We start from the raw sequence: 12,496 nt of genomic DNA, 5'->3' as shown, positions 1-12,496 counted from the left end.
CTAATAGGCCATTCAAGAATCCAATGATAGGGTATTATATATTGGTACAATATAATATATTATAGTTGCTGCAGAATGAATAAGTTAAATTAAAACAGATAGCATGATAGCAACCAGATATACGCATATTGGTAAGCAACTATATATAATAGATTTTCTGAATGGATTGTGTAACAATTTACTATAACTTAGAAAATAGAATGTGTTTTTTAGTAACATAACGTAATAAATTATAATATTATACCTTTTTTACTTGTTATAGCTAAGATGTTATACAATCATTTGAGTGAGTGATAAGTATAATATCTAAATAACTTAATACATTTTAAATGTATATAATACGATTTTTCTTTATCCAAAAAGTAAAGGCCTAATAAATCTATAAGTCTTTCTGATGTTAAAATATTGTTGTCTTTCACTTCGCTCAAAATCCAATTTATAATTTAACATATTTTTTTGAGGTAACAAAATAAACTAAAAATATAGTATTAAGTACTTATACCAAGATATTTACATCAAACGCGTCATGTTAGAATAAAATACAAAATATAACTTATTTATTTTTAATAATTTTATGTTATCTCTGAGAAAATTGAGAAAAATGCATAAGATAAGCAGTATTATGCCTATTTGTAGATAGGTTATAAGTTATAACTTATAAGTAACATTTTTGGATAAACAAGCTATATTGCCTGTGTTTTGCTCAGTCGGTTTTATTTTTTGTTTAATCTTGTTTATAACGAAGTTATTGTTGTTTGTTGTCTTTGATCTATTGAGAAGATAATAATAACTTCTATTCGTATAATTTTTTAATTTTATATATTATTGACCATCGTCACTTAGATATATATGTACTTACTTGAATTACAGGATGATATATATATATAGATTATAAGCGGAAAAAACGGTTTAATATTTTACATTTATGGTTTTTTTTTTTCTTTCGAATATCTCCATTTTAAATAATAAACAAAAACAATTTTAGGATAATGCTTAAAATTATACATATATTAAAATATCACGCCAATTTTAATTGCAATTTATTTATACATAATGTATAAATATTATTGTAAATCTAAAACTATTTTTTCAACAAATATTTTTTTTTCTGAAAATAGTTGAAACTTATTTTATCACATCTAAAAAAAAATCACATTGAAATCATGGTATATGTGTATTATGTTTTATTGTACTAACCAAATAGGTAGAAATATCCGCCAATAGAGGTTACATTAAGAGATTTAACTTTATATAATATATTATATTATATATTTAGATAAACATTGTAAACGTCAATTACGCCAAAACCATAATAACCCGATACTGCTGAATCAATAAAAAAATTTAAGTATTGTTAATGATTAAGCAAATAATTACTTACGTCACACATTTAATTATTTAGTTGTCTATAATTGTACTTTTATAATAGTTAATGTTTAGTGATTTACAATATACAATCGACCAAATATACCTATCTATATAGTTATACCTATATTAATTAAATTATTAAAACAATATTGTAGTATATACATATTATTTATAAAAGCATAAATATACAATATTTATTATCTAACATAAAATGGTTTGAAAATGTTCTTCTAGCTCAGCTTAAGATTATAATAAGCACACACGCAAGACATCAATTATTTAACAAGATATTAATTATATATTTTTCTCGATTTTATGTATCCACCTACCTATATAGGCGCTAAAAGAAAGGCGTAAAATTACCATAAAATCCGTGAATACTTCGTTTAAAAATCACCTTGTTTATTTGTACTTATCGAGATTGCGTCAGTGAAATATATAGCAAAGCCTCGACAAAACAGATAAAAACTGTCTGCATATTATGGTAAAAAGAATGAATACGTTTATCGGCTGCCCAATGTGGAATTAGACATGAAATATATGTGGTTAAATAAACATTTCTTTATTCCTTTTTATTTATTTTTTAACCTCCCTGAAGATATAAATTGGTCTTTTTTTGTATAGGTACTAAAAAACGACATATATAACCCTAACAATAAGTACCGAAAAGTCATAAATTGTGGTTTAATTGTTCTAAGAACCAAGGCTGGTGAGAAACAAAACAAAACAAACCAAAAAAGTAAATTATAGTTATTTTTTTTTTTAAACTAGCAGAAATAAAGTATACCTACATTTGTAATACATATAATTTTTATTTACCGTAAAGTGTTGTCAATATGACTAGATTATATATGATTACAAACGATTATATCATTGTGAATCGAGAGGTACTTCTTTCCACGAGTTACTTCAAGGGGCCTTTACGACTACAAGGTATAATATAATATAACCCAATGGCCCTTTTGAACGGACGCCAATATCAAAGATCAATGGGGATTCGGAATATTTTTAAAACGTAGCCATTTGAGTGCCACACTGGGTAAACGTTTGTGCCCAGCGAACACAAAAATATTAAAATATCCAATAAGATACAATATACATACATATATATATATATATATCTATGTGAGATCCTTATGTTATAGAAGGTATAAAAACAAAATGTTTTAAGATAATACATAGAATATATAAAGTATATTCATGTAAATATATCGATGAAATTTTCTAAACTTTTATCATAAAGATGTTCAAAAAAAGTCTTGCACATGCAACTAACAAAATAAATACATTTATAGCTCTTGACTTTTATTTTGAATAAAACCAAAAAAAATCAAAAAGATGCAAATCTTGCAATTTTTTTTTTTTTTTTTGAAATTACAATTATATGTCAACAATCAATGTTATAAATGTCAAAACCATAAAAGGAAGAATAAATATGCTAATAAACGGCAAAAATATTATATAGTTGTTCATTTAAAGTAAAATAAAATAAAAAGAAAAAATTTCATGTATTGTATAGTCTTTATTAGATATTCAAATTCAAAACTTAAAAGATTTCGAATGTCTATTTTCAATTTTAGCACTTTGTATTCCTATATTAAGTCAAACAAGAAAAGTATACATAATAAACAACATTTTATCATAGTATGATAGATATTAAACATTCGGAGTTTCATCAAATTGTCTAATTTGATTTATGATTATATTATAAGACAAAATAACTAATGATAATTAAAGAACAAACTAATAAATAAATTAGTAGTTATTTAAGAATAAAATAATGAAAAAATATGAAGTAAAATTTAAGTGCAATAAAGTTGCTGGGATTTAATTAGGTTTTTCAAAAAAGTAAATGTTAGAAAAATTTAAAATTAAAGAATTTAAAGCTGTATAAATTAAATTTTGGTGAACTTGATATTCCATTGTTATGACTATTTGAATACAAGAAATACGCTTTACTAATATATACCTACTTCATTTTAAGCATAATTTAGTCATCTGTGGATTAAAGTGTTAGGAATTACGGAACAATATACATTTCAAAACAAATCTTTATGACTCTATTGTATATTTAATAAGATAACAACATTTTTGAAATATTAATAATATTATGTTACTTTGGCCTATATAATACGGTATTATTGTTATCAATGTGTATGTATTAAACACACGTGAACGCTCGCATACGTGTCCAGTTAAATTAAGTAAAAACGATTAGTGATACGTATTTAAAATTTTAATTAAAGTTTATAACATCAAAATGTATTTTTAGTTTGCAGAAAACTTCGATTTTATATACTATTATGATATAACTATATCGCATAATCATTTTCAAAATGTCAAAATGAGACAGATGCCTATGGCATAAATACAAAGTGAAGGGTGGTGTTAAGCAATTAGACACACGGATTAACACGTCGTTAATAGCCAAACAATTTCACACGTACATGGGTCCGTACTACAGAGGATTTAATTATTCATCAGCGGAAAACTAGAAGCGTTAGATCTTCTTGTTATAAGAGAAATGCCTCATTAAACCAACACTTTTCACATTATTTGATTTCTTGAAGATAATGCAAACATAAAATGATAGAATAGTGAATTATGAAATTACGAGTTTTTATTTCTATTCTCGAGAGTTCTTTTTATCATGTTAGTCATTATTAATATTATTATTAATTATATATTATAATAATATATAATCAATATACATATAAATACTACGTACCAAATACTTTGGTCAATAATGTCATTACAAGAATAAGAAAAGTATTTGAAAAATACAATACATGATATTTTTAAGAACGATATCTAAAAGATTTATGTCTTGCATATTATTGTACATTTGTTTAAGTGGATAACCTTGGTAGATGTACTTACCAATGATAATAATATTGATAATCGCATAATATTATTATATCAATATCAATCGAGTGGTCACAGTATAAACTATAATAGGTAATTGATAACACAATAACATGTAATTTTGATTTGATGTAGGAAGTAATCGTGGACAGGTGAGAAGGGGTGTGAGTTAGCATGATAAATATTCAGATTAATGTTATATTTTTAAAAATGCAACTTTTTTTTGTTGTTGACATTGATTATATAATAATTTTACTATAATTACATTTTAAATTTCTAATGTGATAAACTGATAACTATAAAACATTATATTTCATTAATGTGTATGTAATTTTTGTAAATAATATTGGATCGTCAAGATCCAAACTGCGTAATTTATCAAATAATTTATACATTTATAATATGCATAATAAAATTAAAAGTAATTGAAAAACACAACCATAAATGATGAAAATATAATAAGTTGATTTAAATATCAAATATTATTGATTAAAATTTTTAAAACAATTTTATAACTTGTTATTTATTACCTACCATGGTTAATTAAAAAAAAAAAAACATGTTATAGGGGAAAAAATCGACTTGACTTTGCTTTGAATCCGAGGTCGTTTACTATAACTTTTAGACTGTTAAATTTAAAATCAAATTGATTATATTTATAACTACTAGGTATTTTTATAGTTGTACATTACATTGTAGTATACATAATATTTTACCGGATGGTTAGTATATATTTCTCACTAGAATTTCGTAAGACAACCAGATTTATTAAAAAACATGTACCTATAGATAAAGCTGGTATAATAATATTATTAAAATGTAATATACTATAGTTGTAAGGTTGTCAGGCAATACCGGTCAACCTTATCTGCATTCTGCAGTATAAAATAAATAAAAACAAAGATAAAATCAATTGATTAATTACTAATACCATAAATAATAATAATGTGATTTACGAGAAATTGAAGGTGTACCTTGTTTTATTATTAAACACGGACGTCCGTCTTGGGTATGTACGTTTATAGGTACTATATATGTACTAAATTTTATAATAAGTAAAGTGGAGGAAAAATAATCACAGTGATATAATATAAACATTTTATTATTGATTAGATTGTTTTAAAGGTGTCGGTGGTGATGGTCGAAACGTTTCCGATGGGAGTGTTGGAACGATGATGATGACGCGAATTTAATTAGATAAGTACCTCCAACTATATTATAATATAGAATTTAGTACTCACGGCGGTTAGAGCTCAGCTGTGTCGAAATTGATAAATAAACATACGATAATAATGCATGCAAAAATAATATTATTATTGTATTATAAACCACGCAAACTGGTGTGCATACTAAGTGATTTACAAAAGCCTATCCATTTTTTTTTTCTATTATTAGTGGAATAATCTTCTAAAATATGAACACCTAACATTTGTGAAGCAGAATGAATAGGCAGTGGAGACGATTTAAAATTTCGTCAAGAAACAATTATAGTAATATTCAATATTGTAATAAAACGATTACTTCGCGCGCAACACTCTGTACAGCATATTATGTTTGTGCGTTATACTTTTTTATTTTTGTATGATAGAAAATATATATTGTAATTTAAATAATTGTTAAACAGAGTTGGTTCGTATAAATGTCTCCTCGTAGCTGCAGCCGGTAACACGAGTTTTTTACACGTACGCACAAAACTACATCGTCGTTGCCCGTGTTGCCGTCGTCATGCTCGCACACTCACGCATACACGCGGTCGACTCAACATCACGCCATATCACATGACCCATTGCTGACCAATCAGCGATCACATGCATAGCGCCGTCATCACGTTGCCGGTTTTGGGTCGTCGTACGTTGACGCGACAGCCGCGCCACATTGTTGACGTACAATAATAATATAATAGCAGTATAATATGGGTAATAGGTAATAATTAATAATTAATAAACCACGATAATAAAATACACCTGTACTACGGTGGCGTTCGCGATTGATAATCGGTTTGATTCGTATCATCATCATCATAATTCACAGGTTTAACTGTAGGTATAAGGTATATAATATTATTATATTATTACGATTATCGTGCGTTGGTAACCGGAGTGTTGGGAAAAGTCGAGAAAATTATAAAATAAGTGCTTATTTGTTGCGAATGTCGAATATTTGTACAATAGGCATATTAACAACGCATTATCCAAGACTCATAAACCATCTATATAGGTAAGATCGGTTTAAAAATGATATCGATCAATACAAAACAGCTGCAGTATGCATTATAGTCTGTTTTACCGGTAATCGTACAACATACATACAACCAGGCTAGTTTCTGATGTCTGTTAAAAAGTAATTGGTATTGACAATTGTACGTACGAAATTAACGTGGAATGTGCATAATTATTACATTTAAGTGCAACTCTACAATATTCATACATTGGATACGAGAAAGATAAAGATAGTAATAAAACGTAAACAAAGTGTTGCAGCAGTAGGTAATAGGTATATAATCCGCGTGTCTGTAGTATTTATTTATTTTTTTTTATCACAAAGTTTGGCCTATGAACTTGAGCTTATATCATAATATTTTAGTATTGCATATGTTTAAAATAAACTCTCAGACTACCTCACAGAAGGTCAAATGTCTCTACGATTAACAATAATTTTACTTGATTTTCCATCTGTATTTACTACTTACCCGTTTTGCACATGTCGGACAGCTCGTCTGTGTTATCGCCACAATCATCGTCGCCGTCGCACATCCACGCTAGTGGTACGCATTTCCCATTGCCGCAAGTGTGCTGTCGTAGTGTACATTCGACATGAGGTATTGGTCGTCTGGTGGTAGTCGAAACCAGCTTATCTGAAGAAACTGTAATCAAAATTTTGAAATCACACTTAGATTAAAGATCAAAAAAATAAAATGAAAGCAAGTTGAAGTATACCTAATCATAAATAAGTATTTTTGATTCTATGATTCGTCACAAAGTTTCGACTTTGTATAATAGATTTAGATTCATTTATGACCTATATAGACGTACGGGCAGACAGTTAAAGTTTTTAAATATATTAGAATCCGTCATTACAAAAAAAATTACTCTAAATTCTACTCAAACCAAAACTCACTAATCTTTCGTACGTCATCAATCATCATCATTACTAGCATCCCACCGAGAAAACTTAAAATAAAATTTCCAAGAGACGCCCTTACATAAATAAATAATAAAAAAAAATAATGTTCCTCTGAACTCATTTTAATTAAGGGGTACTATTGCTGAACAGTTTTTTTCTTTAAGCCAACAAGCCAACTTTATATTATACTCAAACAAAAAATTTACTCAAGTCATATTTTATATAGATTGTAAATAAAGCTTTTTAATAAAAAAAAAAAAAAAAATTATAAATACATAGGTATTAGTGTTTGTACATTGATTTGTTTTATTAAATTAACATGAACGAAATTTTAATAAATAGATAGGTGCTTGTGAGTTTTATTCGTTTTTAAAATACATTAATAATTCATTTATAACTAGATGCACGATTAATTATTTATAATAAAACGATAAAAATAATTGAATATAATTTATACAATTTTAGACTTAAATAATAATACATGATTACTTTAGATTATATACATATAAACATTATATATTTTAAGTTTTGTATAGATTATATACTCATTTGATGATGTCGACAATTCAAATTTGGCGTGATTATTATAATTTTACACAGTTTATTAAAATCATTCTATAAATTTAGAATATCTAGATAAATCATATTATACATAGTGAAAAAGTCCTCTGTCGGTAAATTGGGTACTTAAATAAGTTTACTAGAATACTTAAAAAGGTGTTGTCATTTATAATTTTAAAGCAATGATGCGTCATCGTAATTAAAAGATGAATCAAAAAACCTTAAGTTACTTACAAATGAAATTAATATATAGATATATTAAAACACAGATTAGAAAAAATAATCTTTAAAAAACTGCAGTAGCTTTTTAGGTAGACCTATAATATAATGTATCTATATAAAATAAGAATTCAGTGTTTTCAATGCTATTATAAAACTGATATTAGAGCAAGAAAGAAAATGTATTATACTACGACCTATTTATTTATACGTGTAAACCATTTTGCAGTAGGATTGATAAACATGTTATCTAGTTGATGAAAATAATGTTTTTCGTTTAATTATAAAATCATAAATTAAATTTTTTATCATTAAATGATTTATTCGACTTTGGAATTCATATTTATGTATATATCTCGGACATACGTGCTTTTAATAAAGATTCAACTGAAATATTCACCATAGACTACGATTACCACGACATCTTCATTCAATCTAAAATCTTCACCTAAATCTTCTTAACGATAAATGGTATAATAAGAGATGCTAGCAATCAACGTGAGTATTAATTGCATTAGGTATATTTCGTATCCAATATAGGGTATTTATAGCAGTTTAATTGTAATAAATATTTCGAATAGAAAATTTAATGAAGGTAAGTTTCTTTGCAAATATTCATTAAAAACTAAGAAGTAAATTATTGTTCACTCTTAAAATAAAACAATAAGATAATCAAAAGCTCTTAATTAATATAGTTGCTTAATGAAAAATAGACAAATGTATGTAGAGAAATTCTTAATAAAATAAATTACATTTTAAAGGTACCTATAAATCTTAATAGTTATAGTTTGAATGTGAAAGATGTTAATGTAATGGGGTAATTATTAGATAAAAATCACAGGCAAAGATTTAAATGTGAGTAGAAATAATTAAATGATTTTAAATAAATAAATGCTATCAGTTAAAATGTATGTAATGCAATCATAATTTATGCTAAAATTATGTTAATAAAATAGACCAATGTAGTTAGGTAGGTACAGACTAAACAATAAGTGTTCGCATGCAAGCGATAAAGTTAAACTATCTGATATTTATGAAAGTATAAAATGGTGCTTTTAAAATAATGTAATTATAGAAATTTTAAAGTCATCAAAATATGTTTTTGAAAAGGTACCAATAACTTGTTAATTAGAGTTAATATTTTAGTAAATTCAAGATACATAATTAACTGTTAATTAATTTGAAATACATAATTATCATATAATTAATCAATGAAAATTATATGTAAGTACTGATATTATATTTGTATTAGTTAGTGAAAGTACATTTGCTATAAAAATACAATTTATAAATAAATGTTACTACAAATAAAATGATATAAATATCTGTTCTAAGTTTAGAAAAAAAAAATCAAAATATAAATAAGCATTTACGTATCATGAGTGTAAAAATGCGAAATCTGACAAATTTTAATTAAAATATTCTAAATACTTTTTTTTCTGGGTTCTTCACATGCACAACAATAATGATAATAATTTAATAATCCAAAACATAACTATAAAATTTAAATCCATATTATTAAGAAAATATAAATTTTAATGAACAATCACTATTAGTTGGTTAATTTTTTTTCGACTATCTTGTCTTGTATCTGTTGAAAATGTGCCAATAGAAAAATGTCGTCTACTTTTGTCAGTAAAATTGTAACTGCACCTTAACTAATTGAATGATTTGGCGACAAATGTAATTTTATTTTATTTAATGACTCATTTGGCTTATGCTAGATCGATTTTATTTTTACTACCATTCGTTATTAAAGGATGTAACACGCATTGAGCTTACTTTTTTTATTTATTTAAACATTTATATACATTTAGAATAAGTCTAATTTTAATTTACTTCAACATTCTATATTCACTTTTTTTTAAGTGTTATAGCTATTTATATAGATACAACTGCAGAATTTATATTTTATTTAGACTTTAGAACGTGAGTACCTATGTTACACCAAATTTCTGAATCGCGCTAAGCGAAAATACAACATTGTTAAAATTAACCGATAAATAATCGAAATAAAAAATAAATACTATGATGTTCTTGTATTTAAATTCAATGTCCTCGATTGAATAAATTATATTTTGTATAGGTTAATTACAAACGATAACATTCATTATACGACACAAAATAATTGTAAATACTCACAATAATAAAACGTACAGAAAAAAATATAAACAGGTAGATAAACCAGTTCAAACGATTACGCAAGGTCGATCAAACCGAGTTTATTGCCTTGAAGGACGCCTTACGTCACTACAACTGAAGTATCAAGTGAAGCATATATCAATCAATGAATTATCTCATAACTGTACAAAACCCATCACATTGTTTCAATTTTCAATTATTAATTAATAATACATATGCAATGTTGGTACGGGATATTTTACAGATAATGCACATCTGCAATATCAATTAAACAGAAAGATCACAAGTGTGGTTTAAAATAATAAATATTATATAGTATTAAAACTTTTTTGTTGTACTTACATGTTGTTACATGGAATTAAAAAAAAAAGTGATTGGGGATTTTATAAATTATAATCCATCAAAAATACAATTTTGACAAATTGGACATATTCTGATTAAACTTACTCTGAGCTTTACTACAGTAGGTACCTACTACCTAATATTCTTTTTGAAAATTAATTAATGTACGCAGGAAAGGATATTAATATTACTAATTTTGGACTACAATATGACTCAGTTTTTATACGATCATGTATTTATTATTTAATGGTGGCATAACTTCATAAGCTTTTAACGTTATGTTAAAACGAATTATTAGAAACCCGTTCATTAAAATATTATTTATAGTATCTATAAAGTTATCACATATTTAAATTTAAAAAAAAAAAACTGTTTTCATAACGTTTGAAACAATTTAGACTACATTCTTATCAAGAAAATTATCATATAAAGTATATATTATATTATTAATAAATACTAAAAAGTGATAGAATCCAAAATAAATATTATATTAAATACATGTAATAGAAAAGGATACTTATATATATAATTTATGAATATTTTATGAATTAAAATAGTTATAAATTTATCCTAGATATATTTAAAGAGTTATTGAGAGTTTTGAATACCGACCACAAAAAATTTTTGTCATCAAAGAAAGAGGGAGAGTGAAAAAAAATGAAAATCGTTCATGTTCAATTGTTTTACCCCTTTTTACACAGTTCTGTGAGCCGAGATTTGAGTATCACTTCAACGTAATTTGGCGACAGAAATTCCCAAGTGTCCTCCAATACTACAATACTAAACACTATACTATTGTGTTCTACTACTTCTGCCAATTATTTTAATCTTAAAATTATGCTAATCATCATTATAGGAATCATACTGTTTGTGGTCAAAATGTGTAATATTTCCTTTATGTTTTATTATTATTATTTATAGAGTTATCATGAACGAAAAACAAAAAATATCAATACATAATAAAAAGAAAAGAGAAAATAAAAATAATTTCATTTTTAACACTCTTTAAATACCGATTGTAAAAATTCATAATTTTCTTTAAAAGAACTTTTTAGAAGTCAGCTAAAGTTTGAATTTATAATACATATATACATGAGCATTAGGATTTAGAAATAATTGATGACGTGTATCTATAACAACGCAACAGCAGAAATACTTTAATTATATTTTGTAATTTATAGTTAGCTTAATTTTAAATAGACTAACTTCTATATTTTGAAATTGAAATTGAAATTTTAATATAAATGAATTTGATACAAGTATGCAAACCAATAGTTCTGAAACAATTATAATGGATAGCGATGATCAGGAAATAGCGGAATATGGAAACAGCATGTTTATAAAACTAAAAGATCGAGATATTAATGTCACTGCTAATATTACATTTGGTAAATAGTAAATACTATTCTAAATATAACTGAAATATAAAATATTTTTTATTTACTTTAAATTTGATTGTTTTTATGAGTTAGATTTTAATTTTGAATAATAAACTACAGTTTTATTTATAAAATATACTCATATTTATTCAAAGATAAAATTTTACTTGCGTGATTATATCAGAATACTAGTAGGTATAATCAATAACTTAAGTTCTAGTTTATTTGAACAATTTATTTTTGATCAACAGATTCGTCTACTGCTATCGACAAGTCTACTGTTCAAGAAAACGGTATCGCAAAACCAAGAAGTATAAACCTAAACTTTATTGATATTGTGGACGCTGTTTGTCTTCAAAATATATTGAAAGCATTAGAAATCAATGCACCAAAATATACATACATTCAAGTTATTAATTGTATTTCATAAACAAAATAAAAGTTTAAAACATTAAATTAATTTTTAGGATTTAAATCTAAGTAACAACAACATAAAA

General features: G+C 25.3%; 1 protein-coding gene across 3 annotated transcripts in view; it reads right to left on the bottom strand.

Annotated features, from left to right (window-relative positions):
* Window positions 1–12,496, bottom strand: part of LOC112592714 (very low-density lipoprotein receptor-like) — a 77,861-nt gene that overhangs the window by 48,809 nt on the left and 16,556 nt on the right. For all 3 annotated transcript variants that reach the window (XM_025336870.1, XM_025336878.1, XM_025336885.1), the window contains exon 2: window positions 6,923–7,096. In XM_025336870.1, the coding sequence (XP_025192655.1) occupies window positions 6,923–7,096 (174 nt within the window). The remainder of the gene's footprint in view (window positions 1–6,922; window positions 7,097–12,496) is intronic.

The sequence above is a fragment of the Melanaphis sacchari genome, unplaced genomic scaffold (genome assembly GCF_002803265.2).
Source record: "Melanaphis sacchari strain LSU unplaced genomic scaffold, SCAv2.0 Contig0_pilon_pilon, whole genome shotgun sequence".
Taxonomy (NCBI): Eukaryota; Metazoa; Arthropoda; class Insecta; order Hemiptera; family Aphididae; genus Melanaphis; species Melanaphis sacchari.
Note: the sequence above shows the minus strand (reverse complement) of the source record. Positions and strands in the feature narration are given on the sequence as shown.